The 15,918-nt window shown below is 35.0% G+C and overlaps 1 protein-coding gene across 2 annotated transcripts in view; it reads left to right on the forward strand.

Moving 5' to 3' along the window:
• The window catches only part of fndc3ba (fibronectin type III domain containing 3Ba), a 174,579-nt gene extending 168,299 nt beyond the window's left edge, over positions 1–6,280 (forward strand). For both annotated transcript variants that reach the window (XM_051131518.1, XM_051131508.1), the window contains exon 26: positions 2,712–6,280. In XM_051131518.1, the coding sequence (XP_050987475.1) occupies positions 2,712–3,023 (312 nt within the window). In that variant the 3' untranslated portion in view covers positions 3,024–6,280. The remainder of the gene's footprint in view (positions 1–2,711) is intronic.
• Positions 6,281–15,918: the final 9,638 nt, after the last annotated feature.

Below are 15,918 nucleotides of genomic sequence, written 5' to 3' on the forward strand. Positions count from 1 at the left end.
TAATATTTAACTCCTGGCTTGGCTGGGCTATTAAAGCAGCATGGTGATGTGAAGTTCAGGCATGTTTTGGCTTACATTGACTTTTCTCCATTTCGTTTGTGTCAACAAAAAAAACGTGTCCATCATCTTAGCCGGGAATAAAAAAGGTTACAAATTGTGGGTGGCTCTTTATAGAAACTGAACAGCTGTTGTTTGGCAAAAGCCACATGTTAAAAGCCTCATCCATAGAAAGTTACATCACTTACAAAGGACTTTTCTTTCTATTTTGCATTTCAATTAAACTTCACTGATATTTGTTGAATGTTTCTTGTTAGTAACACCATATTCCTGTTTAAAAGCATTTTTTCTGTTCAGTTTTCTTATCTAGAATCTTTTTCATGCCTTTAGAGGTTTGTCAACACTGCAGGATATGAAAGCGCTGCTTGCATTAGGAATGCAGGGTGCTGACCACTATCTGTGATACTTGCATAGCAAGACAGTAAATAATGCATCCAAAGCCTTCCCTTTAATCTTACTTTAATAAAGGTTGAGATCTCCTTATCCTAATATACTTTTTGTTTTTTTGTTTTTTTTTGTTTTTTTAACTATGTATGTATCAGAATCAGAATGGTCTTTCTTGACAGGTATGTTAAATAAATAAATGTATTAATTATTTATTTAGCGATTGCATTTATTTTAATAATCATAGTAGTAGTAATTATACTTTTAATAACCATATTATTAATAAATGCAAATGGCGTAACAAAACCACAAGCTTCCCATTTATTTATTTATTTATTTATTTATTTATTTATTTAAATATTTTTAAATTTATTTCACAGTTGGATTTATTAGTAGTATTAGTGTTAATAGATACGATTGAGATACGATTATAGTTTTTATTAATATTTTGAATTGGTTTTTATTTGTATATTTTCCTTTCAAATTTCAGGTAAACTTTTGGTAATTTTTCTGTTTTCATTTTTATTAGTTTTTTTTTTTTTTTTTTTTTTTTTTTTTTGTCCATGTAGTTTTCATTACACTTTATTTTGGTTTTAGATATTTTAGTGCATCAACTTAAACTATTAAACATCAAGTTAAGTATTATTACGCCATCCTGATTGACTGAATTACTAGTAATTGAATTGAATTGAATTGAATTTTATTTTATTTTATTTTTTATATAATTTTATTTGAAAGCAATTACATTTATTTGTATTTAATTCTAATAGTTGTAATAACATTGGTAATTAAACTGTTAATAATGATACTTACTATAATTAAATGCAAATGCTTTAACAAAAATACAAGCTGCACATTTAATTTATTTTAATGATTTTTTTAGATTTATTTCAATTTTGTATTTATTGTTGTTGTTATTATTATTATTATTATTATTATTATTATTATTATTAGTGTTAATGACATTATACATTATACATTGTATATATATTAAATTAATAATAATAATAATTGTCATTATTATATAATAAGCAGAGGTATTTGTTATTTTTGAGACAGTTATAGTTTTTATTAATATTTTGAATCAGTTTTTATTTTTTATAATGGGTTTTCATTATAGTGTTCATTTTTATTACTTTTTATTTATTTATTTATTTATTTATTTATTTATTTTGGTTTTAGTTATTTTAGCACATCAAGTTAAACTATTAAACATGAAAGTAACTATTATTACTTTATCCCGATAGATAAAATTACTAGTTATATAATTATTTTATTTTATTTTATTTTAAAGACATTACATTTATTTGTATTAAATCCTAATAGTAGTAAAAATATTAGTAATTATACTATTAATAATAATATTATTATTATTATTGTTGTTGTTGTTGTTGTTGTTGTTGTTGTTGTTGTTGTTAAATGCAAATGTAAAAATACAAGCTTCACATTTCATTTACTTTAATGGTTTGTTTATTTCAGTTGCTTTTATTATTATTATTTTATTACTATTATTATTGGTGTTAAGAACATGAATATTTGTTATACTGCATTTATTATCATATTAATCATCATCATCATCATCATCATTTTTATTATTCTCTATTATTATTATTATTATTATTATTATTGTTATTATTATTATTATGTGTTAACATGAATATTTGTTATATTGTATATATTATCATGTAAATAATAATTATCATCATTATTATATAAGTAAGCAGTGTTGTTTTAGTTATCACTGAGATATTATTATAGTTTTAATAATATTTTGAAGTTTTTATTTTTATATTTTCCTTTCCTTCATTACTTTCCTTTCCTTCATTGTAATTTCGGTTAAAATTTTAGTAATTTCCTGTGTGTTTGTTCATTTTTGTTAGTTTCTATCTGTTGTTTTTATTACATTTTATTTAGGTTTAAGTTACTTTTGTACAAGTTAAACTAAATTAAAATGAGAAATGTCGCCTTGGTTATGAACTGACTATTTATATTTTATTTTATTTCTGTTAACTATTATTCAAGTAACATTTTTGAAATGGTTTTTAGCTTGAATTTAGCTAAATATCATAACTTCTCATTAGAGCTTCACATTACTGCTTTTAAACCACAGAAACAGTGGCCTCCCTGAATTGAAAATTATACCTGAAATTATTTTCTGTGGTCACCAACTAAACATAAATCCAATGAGCTCAAGTTGTACCGAACCTAAATCATAAACAATTCCAGTTGGACAGTTCTGAAGTTGAACATTCTCTCTGTCTCTCTTTCAGTTATACAAGGGAGAAGACACAAGCTTCCAGATATCTGGCCTGCAGAACAACACAGACTATCGCTTCCGCGTGTACGTGTGTCGCCGGTGTCAGGACAGCACGCAGGAGCTGTGCGGCCCCCTCAGCCCATCCTCGCACTTCACCCTGCGGCGTACGGAGCTCGCCCTACCCGGAGATCTCAACACGGCCGAGACCCTAAAGCCCAGCGGCATGTTTGCCACAGACGAACGCTTCGCGGCGGTCTTAGTCGGGGCTTTCGCTGCGTTGTCTTTCCTCATCGCTTTTGTGGTGGAATACTTCTTCATGAAGTGAAAACATCAAAAGAAACTCAGATCCAGCAGCCAGCCAAGAAAAAAAAGTTTTTGAGAAACACACGAACACTTAAAGTATACATCCGACGCGACGTACTGTAGGCTGAGTATGTTATACAGGCTCTCTTCTTGTCTTTCATCCTCTTGTCTCTTTTCTCTCTCTCTCTGATGCCTTCCAGCCTGCCTGTGCATCGCTGTGTCACTCACTCTTTGCAGCGTGTGGATTTTGCGCCGAACCGAATTTTGGCGCGAAACCACATCATCAAGCCTTACGAAGAGTTGCGCGACGGCCTGTTTTTGCATGCTTCGTTTTTTGTATCCCTTTAAGTGTACGTATACTTTGGGAGGAAAATGTATCGCTGTTTTCTCCGCATTCATGGCCTTACTTTTGTTTTTATCCAAGTGTGCATTTGTTTCACAGCCATATATACACGAGTTGTTGGAATCATAGCTTTATCACCCACGATCACAGTTCACCCAGATAAACACAATCACGTGATGTTCATTTTGTTTGTATGCATCACTACGATCCTTCTCAGAAACACGAAATACTGTTACCGTAGTAAGGCTGTTGTAAAGCCCCCTGCATTTAAGCTGCCAAAGCAAGTTGCAATCCAAGTGTGGTTTAAGTGATGCTGCTATTGTGTGTTTATTTTTCCTACGAACGGAATCAGTTATCTAATATATAGAGATATAAGTATATAAGATTCTATAGAGCTATTGTAATATAAGTAACAATGAGTTTGAAGTCGATCTCTCTCTTTTGGAGCGTGTCAGTTCACAATCTATGGTGCTTTATCTGTGGTCAGTAGCGGTGGCGGACAAGAGTAGGGGAAGTCAGACGTTGCCGCTCTCTTTCTCTGGCCATCTAGTCCTAAGGTGCAGCGACACAGGGCTACTTCCTCGCCTTCCCGCCCCCCCGAATGACTTTGGCTAGGCTAACGTCGCCCTCTCAGACTGACTTTGGGCTCTGCGTGGTGTCTCTAGATCCAGGGACCAGCTTGAGGGCTGGAGTCGCAATAGCCAGTGCGTAGCTGTGAAACCGAAATAGCCTGTTTCGTCACTCTGTGAATGGCGTCGGCCCTCGGGACAACGCCGTCGAATGTTTCATCTTCTCTGAATCCGCGAAAGCCAGTCGGACATTTCTAAGGTGCTTTACTGAAAGCGGCAGTGAGTTCCTCCGGCTGCCGCGCCATGCCAAAACAGCCTTGCGGTGCATCTTTAGCCAAGTAAAAGGTACAAACCAGCAGTTCCCATCGATCCAAAGAGTTTCTCCCACGTTACGCTTGCGGTTAGGAGGTTTCAAAAACAAAAGGAGAACTACTTGGGGAAGGGCTCTTCTTCTCCTTGACTGACAGCCTGTATTGTACCTCAGGGACATGGACTTTTCAGAGGTGAAGAAGTAAATACTATGTTTCTGAGAGGGTGCTGCGAAAAACACTAAACGTTGCCGAATGATCCTGATATTGCTGTCGTCAGTAGCGTCATTCCGTTGTATCTGCCTCTGCGGTTTTAAATGCATTTATTTGATCTGTTTTCTCACCTAAGCTGTGCCTTGCTCCAGTTGTTCGTAAGCGTTTACTAGCTCAGAAATACCTTTGCCAAAGTTAATGGGAAAGTAAGGTATCATTCTTTAGGGTTATTTATACTATCTATTGCATACAGTACTTTAAATGGCAATTAAAGTGCAATCTTCATTTATTTATTTTTCAAGAATTAAGAGATGTAGTTATGTACTATTTTTTTTTTTCCTCTCTCTCTCTCTATCTCTCGTAGCATGTTTTGTTTTGTTTTTTTTTCCAGTTATGTATTGTAGATATAACGATTAAGGCCAGCATTCCTTTCGTTCGTAATTCTGGTTGTTTATGTCTTTCATTAATTGGGAACATGTAGCATGTACCATGCTGAAACATTTATGTATAACCAAATGCCTGTTCATCTCCTATCAGAAAGTGCCGAACTCCAGCTTCGTAGAGAACTGTAGCAGATGATTAATCTGTTTTATTTGTTAGCGTGTAATGGGACATAACAGTACGTACAGTAGCTACATTTGGCATTGCTAAAAAGAGTGTTATGACGCTTATCTTACTGTTTGCCAAAGCGCAGGCTTGTCCACTTTTACGTTGCTTGTTATTGTTATTTAAAGGCTTACTTGAGAAATCCTTTCTTGTGACACTAGAACACCGTTTCTTGAAAAGGAAAAACGTGCGTTTAAGTTAAACTTCATCTGTGACTACACTTTTTTTTTTGGTAGTGAAAATTGTGCCATTTATTTGAATCGGCCTTCCGAGGTGAAATCTTACGTGCCGTTTCACGCCGAAAGGAAAGCAAAACAATCAAACTGTTTTGAGGCAAGTGACATTTCCTTTTGTTTTCCAGACATAGCGCAATAGTGAATTTATTCCAGTATTTTTGCTAAGGAATTATATATAGAGATATATAGATATATAGTATGACGACTAACAGAAATGAAGCACTTTTTAAAGCGAAACATTAATCTTTTATTAGATTTATCTTGATAAAACTGTATTTCCTAGTCGTTGTTGCTATTGCTTTCAAATCGAGAGTATCACGCAGTCAGAAATGTCTGTAAAACTGGCCCAAGTGAGTCCATTGGCGTCCTTTAAATGTTAGTGTTTTGTTTTTTGCCCATATAAGTAGTGTTTGGTCCCAACAGGTGATCTCAATTTTTAATTTTCTTTTTTTTTAAAAAAAAAAGTATTTTTGGTTGGTTTGTTTGTTTTTCATATCAGTCCTTGTAAAATTTCAAAAGAACACAATTTTTTTATGGCCCAAGTGCAGTTTTGTATTTTTATATTGTATTTTATTTCATTTTATTTTTGTGATCTGTTTTAAATATGAAAGCGAATTTGAACATGATGTTTGGAGATCGATCAGCTCTCAGTCATCCCAGAGAAATGTATAGAACCATAAGTGTATTCAACTATTTTCCAAAAAAAAAGTGTATTTTTACCTCACAGTTTAAAAAAAGAAAGAAAAAACGAAAAAAAGAAAAAGGAAAAATATACAAAACATTCCAGGCTTGTCATGATCTACAATTTTTAACGTCATAAATTTTTCTCGTATTGTAAATGTTAGACGATTTCATATACATATATATAAAAGAAAAACTGCCATATCAATGTTAATGTATAGATTTTTGCAAATACTACCCTATGTATGTAAGACTTAACTGTATCTGTAGCGTGTATGTAATATATTTATACCCAATAAATGTTTTAATTTTTTCTGACAGATTGTATTTTGTACTGTGGATATTATTGAACTCACTCATCTGTTGCATGTCATGAATATTAAAGGGGTCATTGGATGCCCATTTTCCACAAGTTGATATGATTCTTTAGGGTCTTAATGAAAAGTCTATAATATACTTTGGTTAAAAATTCTCAATGGTGTATAAAACAACACCCTTTTTACCTTACAAAATCAGCTCTGCAAAAATCATCTTGTTCTGGTTGAGGTTGCTTTAAATGTTAATAAGCTCTGCTCGCCCCGCCCCTCTCTTCTCTCTGTGGAGTGACGAGCCTGTTTACTTTAGCCACATTTAGCTGCATTTAGCCGCTAAACTTGCTAACTAGCACGTTATTAGGAAAGGTGATTGCAGAGATTCATTTAAAAACCCTTATACTCACTTCTGCTGTAAGTGAAGCTGGATCACGAATGATTTCCGCGAACATAGTCGCATTTATGTAGATCGGGAGGCGCATTCCATTCACAAACAAACTTAATCCTCTGCATCTTCAGCGGCTCAGATGTCAGGAATAAATGATGACCAATATGTTCATTATTACATCCAGCAACACAACACCTCAATCGCTTAATCGGAGATTCTTGTCTAACTTGCATTCCTGCTCCAGCATCGAAACAATGGAGGTTGGACTGTGACAGCTGATCTGAGGTAAGACGCTCATGTCAATCAACTATCGTGGGCGTGACCTCTGTCGGTGTGACGCCACATTTGAGAATGGCTTGATTTGAAAAAGGAAATATTATTTTTACAGATTAATTAAAAACCACTGCATGGATTTTTATCATTATAGGGTAGATTTGTACATACACTGCCAACACACATTAATGTTAAAACAACATGAAAAAGTGAACTTTGCATCCGATGACCCCTTTAAAGGGTTAGTTAGCTTTCTGACCCTCCCATAGACAGCAAGTGTACTACCAAGCTCAAGGCCCAGAAAAGTACCATAATGATGGACAAAGTAGTCCATGTGACATCAGTGGTTCAACTGTAATTTTACAAAGCTGCCTACAAAAGTACCACGACGCATGCGTGGTGGCGCTGACCCAGATCAATAGATTTCAATGGCTGTGTCTGAAATCGCCCCCTATTCCCTTAAATAGGGCACAGCCATTTTTAGTGGTGTCCAAAACTATACTGGGCATTCTCAAGTGCACTCATTCAATCCCACAATGCACTGCAAAAATGAGTGTAGAATCAATGTACACTCAACCAGAGATTTTCTTACTATAGGGAGATGATAGGCTCTGCATGACTTATGCTGCCTTCATGCCATATCGTAATTACCGTAATTCTGAGATGACAGCATGCAACATTTTACTCGTAGCTTTCCATGTTGCCATGCTGCGGTCACACCATATCGTAATTACCGTAATTTCGAGATGACAACATGTGACTACTTGGAGCTGTTCACGTCCTCAGACTCGGAATTATGCTTTTCTATGGCAACACTATCATTGCCTGAACAGAGCCTACGTTGGTCAGGTGGTACAGCGGTTGCGTGGTACGGTTGTTAAGTCGTAGTTCTCAGAAGACTCCCAGTTCACAAGTTGTAATTACGAGTTCTACAAGGACGTGAACGCTTTTTACAAATTGGAATTTCGTAATTACGGGAATTCCGATATGGCGTGAACGCACCTTCAGACTCAGAGGTAGCACCAAAGACAACCTGGCGGCGGTCATGTGGTACATCTATCACTGCTCAAGTCGTAACTCTCAGAACATTCCGAGTTTAGAAGTTGTAATTATGAGTTCAGGAGCACGTAAAGGCTTGCCATTAATAGTTTTGCTATAAAAACACATAATTCCGATAGAGTATGTGTTATCATCTCGGGATTACGATATGGCGTGAATGCAGCATCACTATTGGAGAAAGTCCTTGCGTCCCAATGTTCATACTACCCAACCTAAATAGCTTATGAGATTACAATAAGTGTGTCCCAAAGCATAGTATGCTGAAAAGAGTATGCCAAAAGTCCCCAGATGGTCTACTATTTCAGGTTGATTTTTGATGATTTTGATGACAAGACGATTGACAGGCCAGTTTACTGTGACAGGGTAAAGACGCAGTTGTGTGACGTTATAGTATGTCCCAAACCTTGCATACTCTACTACACACTCAAAAGTGTGCACTTTTTCTTCACCCAAAAAGTACATGCTTAAGGGCGTAGTGTAAGTAGGCACATTGGGACGCAGCACGAGTAACAGCTAAACTGAATCACGTGTCCCTTAATAACCAATCACATTACAGCCTTGATGTCACTGAATTTCAGTCAGAGTTGTGCGACACTCAGTCGCCATTTACGGATGCCATAGGAATAAATGAGAAGTGCCGTAAGCTGAATCCTACCCATCGCAAAAAGTCAGTGACTTCCCTTATCCACCTTATTTTTCAATGCAGAAGGAAGCTGTTTTCTGGTAATGTGTTAGACTTCCTGTTCATAATCTGCCAGAGAAATAACGAGAAGTGCCGTAAACGGTAAAACAGTTTGCACTACAAACTAATGTGTTCATAATTAAGATAATACATTAAAATAATATTGCACCAATTTGCAATATCAAGCAGCAAAACGAGCTGTTTTGTACAGAACAGCATTTTTTCGTGCTAAACTCTAAAAATAGTTCAATCCAAAAGTACTGTTTAGTGTAAACCTTGTTAAAGCAGATAGGCTGTTGATTTATTTATTAAGCCGTTTCCTCTAAAAAGTTGTTTATTCAGCATAGTATGCCTCTCCTACATTGACATACCTTAAAAAAAAAACGGCCTCTTGTCTCCTTTCCCACATACTGACAGACCGGAAGTGTTAGCTTTAGCCGTTACACTTTTTCGGCTAATAGTTGCCGGCTTGCCATCCATCCATTCATTTTACAACGTGGTCGTCCACTGCATGCAAGCGTAGTACAGCACAGATATAAGTTCATTGTAAATGATTACGTTTTTTTTAAAACTAGGATTTATACATAATTTACATGAGAGTATAAGATAAATATTTAATATTACTACTGGAGCTGCCAGTTTAAAATGATTAAACAGCCAGCACAAACTATGCAAAGGTGACAGTCCTTCCGGTGCACTCAGTGTACGAAATCACTCACTCGTTTTCATTAACTCCTTCAAGTGGACTAATGTAGGGAATAGTGAATGAGGGTATAGGTGCGTTGCCAAGTCCGCGGTTGGGCTACTTTAACACTGTTGCCGCGGATTGAATCGACCCCAATAAGGTGATATTCAGCCCCTGAAATGCGAATTTACCAGGGGAACCCCTACAAAAATGGGTATTTTATCCCCCAGAGCGCAATTTTTAACGGGAGACATCCCATCGAAACGTTGTGAAAACCTGGCAACCCTGGTGTTCAATGTCATAACGCCAGATCTAGGTCAGCGCCGGCGCCGCCACACACATGCGTTGTGAACACGTGTCCACAACTGATGCAGTAGAGACGAAAATGTGGAATAAAGTCGTTATTTTTGTTCTCTTTGCTCAAAAAAAGTATTCTTGTAGCTTCGTAAAACTACAGTTGAACCACTGATGTTACGTGGACTATTTTGTTGATCTTGTTGGTACTTTTCTGGGCCTTGACAGTTATACTAACGTTACCCTTGCTGTCAATGGGAGAGTCAGAGAGCTATTGGACTTTTAATATTTTAATTTGCGTTTCAAAGATGAACAAAGGTCTTACAGGTTTGGAACGACATGAGGGTGAGTAATTGATGACAGCATTTTAATTTTGGGCGAACTAACCCTTTAAAGCCCATGTAGTGAGGACAAATACTGATCATACACAATATTTTACATCATTGCTAACTTCAGATTATGTGCTTATTCTTAAAAACCCACCAAGTAGGAATGATTTAAAGGCTGTTCGACAATAGTACTGAGGTGTTTGATGTAGAAAGATGTTGTTCAATGAAGCTGCTAGTTCAATTTCATCCACCACTAAAATTATTTCATATGAACCTGTTGAAGCAGATACACAAGCCAGTGTAAAGATTTCTAATGAATAATAAATCATAAATACTGAACATTCACATCACATTGCCAGTGCTTATTTTTTATCCATTTCCATTAAAAAACACTGTTTGTGTTACATTCTTTTGGTGTATTTTTTTGGCAAGTACTTGTTGCTTGTTGAAGTTGACACTTCAAAGCTGCAAAACGTTTTCTTTTCTGCCTCGATTTTCCATTTAGCTTTTCAGTTTTCTTTACTGGCATGCCAAGTTACAATATTGTCAAAGCATTTGCAGCTTACAAATAGACAGTGAAAAGAAAAGGTTGTTTTGTACTGTCTGTGCAGCTGATGTCAGTCTGTGACTGTCTTACCAAGCTACAGAGATGGCAAAAGTGCACAGTACACACAACCTTCACTCAAGTAGAAGTACAGCTACTCATGTTTAAAAATACTCTGGTAAACACAGAAGTACTGACTACACTTTTTTACTTAGAGTAAAGAAAGGAAAAAGTACCCATTACTACTACCTGTTTTAGGGTCACGCTGGTAACTGGACCTCACATCATATTGACATTAATACAAAATAACTTGCATTTAAAATTTGTTAGCTAATGAATGTATCAAGGCTAAAACATCCACCATGTAGAACAGGGCTGGACTGGGACAAAATTTTTAGGCTGGGAAATCTCACACTCATCCAGGCCATCCCATACACACACAACAAATTCTGAAACCATGGACAACCCTATTTTTTTGTATGGCCATCACATTTAAGTAAATGTTTAAAACTTTAGGCCAGGGCTGTGCAAAATAAGAAAAAGGCCCTCTCTTGAACTGCACCTTCACTTCCATTTTCCTTTTCAGTCTCTTAATTTTTTTATAATATCTTTCTGCATCTCACTTTGTGTGTGTTTGTAATTTTCTTGTACCTGTCACTTTTCTCATCAGCCATTTACTGCAGTAACAATTTTATTTAGGTTCAATTTAAAGTATCACATCATGACCAGGTGTTGTTGTTTTATCTTAAAATGGCTTAAATGCTATAGATTTAAGAAAACTATATTTTCTAAATTGCCTAAATGTCAAAATTATTACAATAATGATTACATCATGACAATATCTTTACAGAAAAATCCTAATACTGAACATGTTATTGCATCATCATGAGTCATATTTTTCTCTTACCAAAATGAACCGTGGTTTATTACTGTAAAAGTATAGTAATCATGTTTTTGTTTTATTTTATTTTTTTTATTACAATCTGTTTTAATTTACAACCATAGTTTTACTACACATCTCATGGTAAGACTATGGTTAGTGTAACCATGGTACATGTGTGGTTACCATGGTTTAACTATAGTAACCATGGATTTTGGTTTTAATTTTCGTAAGGGTTGTGTTGTTATCTGCCCTAGCTCCTTCTGAACGTATTACAAAAACTATGTTTTATAACATTGTTTGCTAAATTACTACTGTAACTTTACAGTAGATATAATAAAAATGTCGTTTAGCATAGAATACTTTGAGTGATGATGTAGTTTCGTTTCGTTTAGTAGCTGTAGCTTTGTCTTTGTTTATTTAGTCAAGCACTAAACTGCTAGCAACTCTTAGCAGCCCGTTTACAGATGAAACAGTTTACAGATGAGATTTGTTATCGAATGGTGATCCACCAAATGCTGATTAAAACTAAACTAACGAGCCTGTTTTGAAAATGTAAGAAGTAGAAAGTACAGATATTTGTGTAAAATGTAAGAAGTAAAAGTAAAGGGTAGTCAGAAAAATAAATAGTGAAGTAAGTACTGATACCAGAAAAATCTTCTTAAGTACAGTAATGAAGTATTTGTACTTAGTTACTTCCCATCTCTGCCAAGCGAAGACATTTTGAGTTATGTTTGTGGAAATTGACTACAATCACTAATTAAAATCTGACTTTTATTAGCCTGTATATTTAATTGAAAGCTGTTTGTCCAGGTATGGTGCTCATTTATTTGAAATTGACCTGTAATTGACACTTTGAAGAGTGTTTACACTCCTCCTCTCCATCAGGGCTGTGGTATTTTTATTTTTTCTGTGTTTTATGGTGAGGGAAGGCAGGAGTGGCATGTGTGAATGGACAATCTCATTTTGCAGCATCACCTTCTGCCTCATAAGGAGATCTGACTGATTTATGAAACTGCTCCCCTCTTTAATTCCCTTTCTCGCCAGTCTGGAGGCTGTGACCTTCATTTGACATCAATAAAAAACCAACAGTCAGACATTGCACATGGACACAGGACAGAAGAAAGCAGGGTTTGTAACGAGATGTCATGAAACCGTCATGAAGAATAAGAGCATCTCAAATGAACATTGCATCATTTTTCTCTTATCATTTATTTGAAGCTCAAATTTAATTACTGTTCCAGCTATTATCTGTCTGTCTGTTCATCTGTTTGTTTTATCTTTCTGTCTGTCTATCTGTACAGTATATCTACAGGAATGTGATATGGATAGATTTTTGTCACAACTATAAACCTTAAAAAAAAAAAAAACAGAAAAAGGCTAGGGTTATGACACAAATTTCACGATTCGATTCAAATCGATTTCAGGTTTGATTCGATACCGATTATTTTGGATACACCAATTACATGAGACAGGATACGGATTTTGGTAAGCTGTACTTTTTCTTTAAACATACCTTCAGATGTTTATTTCGTGCTGAAACTGTTAAGGTGGAGGAGATGATCAATACACGTGTGCTTCGCGATGGTGCTTCAGTAATTAAACAGTAATAAAATGGACAGAATTTTTATCACTATATATATATATACAGTGCACAGCATAAATGAGTACACCCCCTCTGAATAAATACAAAAGATGTATTTTCTGAATGATCACTAATATAATTAATGAAAAGATGACAAATTGAAATGTATTAAACTTATACTTAATAAAAACAACTAAATATATGCCAATATTTTCTGTAAAATAAGTAAATTAGCTTATTTTGTTTAAATGAAGGATTGCAGAAATGAATACACCCTAGATTTAATTCAGCAAATGTATAATATTCTAGCACTTAGTATGTCCTTCAAGACTTTAAGTATATTGCTCTGACTCTTCTTGGCACTGAGTGTACAAGGTCATGGTCTTTAATAGGGAGTGTTGCTCAGCTCATCTCTACAGAATCCCCCACAGCCGCTCAAGAGTGTTAAGATTGAGTGAAATACATGCCCACTGAAGGATTTTCACCTTGGGAGAATGAATATCTTCATTGTCATGCTAAAAAAATGCCCAATAATGCAGAGAATGAGGGGAGGGTAGCATCTTCAGTTTCAGTTTTTTGTATTACATCACACAGTGGTGTGTGAATTCATGACAGCATTGATAAAGCACAACACCCTCACACCTTCAGCACTCATATAAGAGCTTTACTACCACTGTGGGTACAAGGCACTTCTCACTGTACTCCTCCTCTAGCAACACCAGAACATTTTGGATGCTTTTGGATCCGAAATGATTAACTTGGTCTCTTGAGCTGATTCCCAGAAATATATATTTGGTAAATATGGACCTTGGAAGAGATTAAATGAGTTTATTGTGCTTTGGCTACAGTAAGTAATTCTAGTGGAGACAGCAACCATGCATGTCACTTCTGCAGGCTGCATCGTACTCTGTGAGATAAAGTGTCACTATTTTCATAGGTATTGCCGGCTCTAAGACACTTGCATGGTATTTCTCCGGGTCTTTTTCAAGCAAAAAATTAACTTTTCACTAAATGAAAAGTTAAAGTGAATACCTATTATTTCAGGAGCCCTAACATGTCTGCTAAGTAAAGAGTAATTGCTGAATTTAAGTTTTAGAGGGGGTGTATTCATTTATGCTGCGCACTGTATATATGAAGAGTTCAGATGCAAAACCAACTGAAAGCCATCTCGGTCAAAAATGAGATAATGATACTGAGTGAATGCTCCTGACACATAGCATACATCCATCAAATACTTTTACTTCAAACTCGCTAAATTCCAGCCTCAGCCCAATCAGAAGTAGCAGTACTTACATAGAAACCTATACAAAGTAGCCAGAAAGAAATTCTCCTTTTAAAGAAATACGTCAGATGGATTTAGAGGCTTTTGCATCTGAACTTTTCATATATGTGACCCTGGACCACAAAACCAGTCTTATGTTGCACGGCTATAATTGTAGCAGTAACCAAAAATACATTGGATGTGTCAAATTTATCGATTTTTCTTTTATGCCAAAAATCATTAGGATATTATGTAAAGATATTCCATGAAGATATTTTGTAAATGTCCCACAGTAAATATATCAAAACTTAATTTTTGATTAGTAATATGCATTGCTAAGAACTTCATTTGGACAACTTTAAAGGCAATTTTCTCAGTATTTTGACTTTTTTGCACCCTCAGATTACAGATTTTAAAATAGTTGTATCTCAGCCAAATATTGTCATTTTTTTACTAACAAACTATACATCAATGGAAAGCTTATTTATTAGCTTTCAGATGTTGTATAAATCTAAGAAATTTACACTTATGACTGGTTTTGTGGTCCAGGGTCACACATAGTAAGCCTATATCAGTTAGTTTTTCATATTGGGTCATTCTATGGAAATGTCCATTTTTATGTCCCTAGACTAGAAATATTACACTTGAAAAACACTTCAGGGCTGCAATTTCATTGTTTTAAAATGAAACAATATGGTATTTGAACAATAACACCTTCTTGAGCTATCAATGTGGCAATATTTGTTTTTAATTCATTATTTTGAACACCACGAACACCACTAAACACCACAAAACTGCTCATTCCTAAGCGATGTACAGAAAGAAAGAGCTTTATTTTAAGGTCAGAAACTGTTTTTCTACCCAGGTTTTTTAATACAATAATGTATTTATAACTGGTGATGTAAAAGGCATACAAAATAGAATGCTGAATAAATATTATAAAATATATCATGAAAATAGTGGTCCCCTTGGAATTGTCACTGCTATTACTGTTTATTTGTTTATTTTGAAATAAAAATGACACTGATGACATCACTTGACTTCTTCCTTCCTATTTCCTGAACATCCATGAAGAAAGGCCCATGATAAGACCACTGTCTTTTTTCAGTGATCAGACATTTTCTCATTTATCTCATAATTTTATATGAGGCTTTTAGTCGAGGTCACTGGTGTGACCTACTTTATTGTTAGGGAATTGTAAAAAACTAGAATACAAATAGATTAAACTACTTAAACTACATGATTAAAAACATGTGGTTTAATACCTTGCAGCAGCCATTTTGTAAAATGCATTTTTCATGAAAGTTGTCACTGGTGTTACCTTCCTTGTGGGTAAATAAATGCACAAAAAGATTGTCATTTTAAGACATCGTGCCATACCAAAAGTAGACATTTCTGTAGAGTGACTCTATTGTGATTATTCTTAAATTGAGAAAATGACATTCCGAGTTGTAAATAAAAGATTACTAGAGTATGTTTTACAAGAAACTACTATTTTAGTCTTTCTACTTTTCATTTCACATTTAACTCACTGTTACTTGATGTTTCTTTGTAATTAAATGTGAAATGTATTCGTTTTTGAGATCAAATTTTTCTGAACTCTTTTTTAGTGTGTACTGTCATAACCAACATTTACAAAAGAAAACCTCAGAACAGATATCCAATGGAGC

This window comes from Labeo rohita, chromosome 2 (genome assembly GCF_022985175.1).
Source record: "Labeo rohita strain BAU-BD-2019 chromosome 2, IGBB_LRoh.1.0, whole genome shotgun sequence".
Lineage (NCBI taxonomy): Eukaryota > Metazoa > Chordata > Actinopteri > Cypriniformes > Cyprinidae > Labeo > Labeo rohita.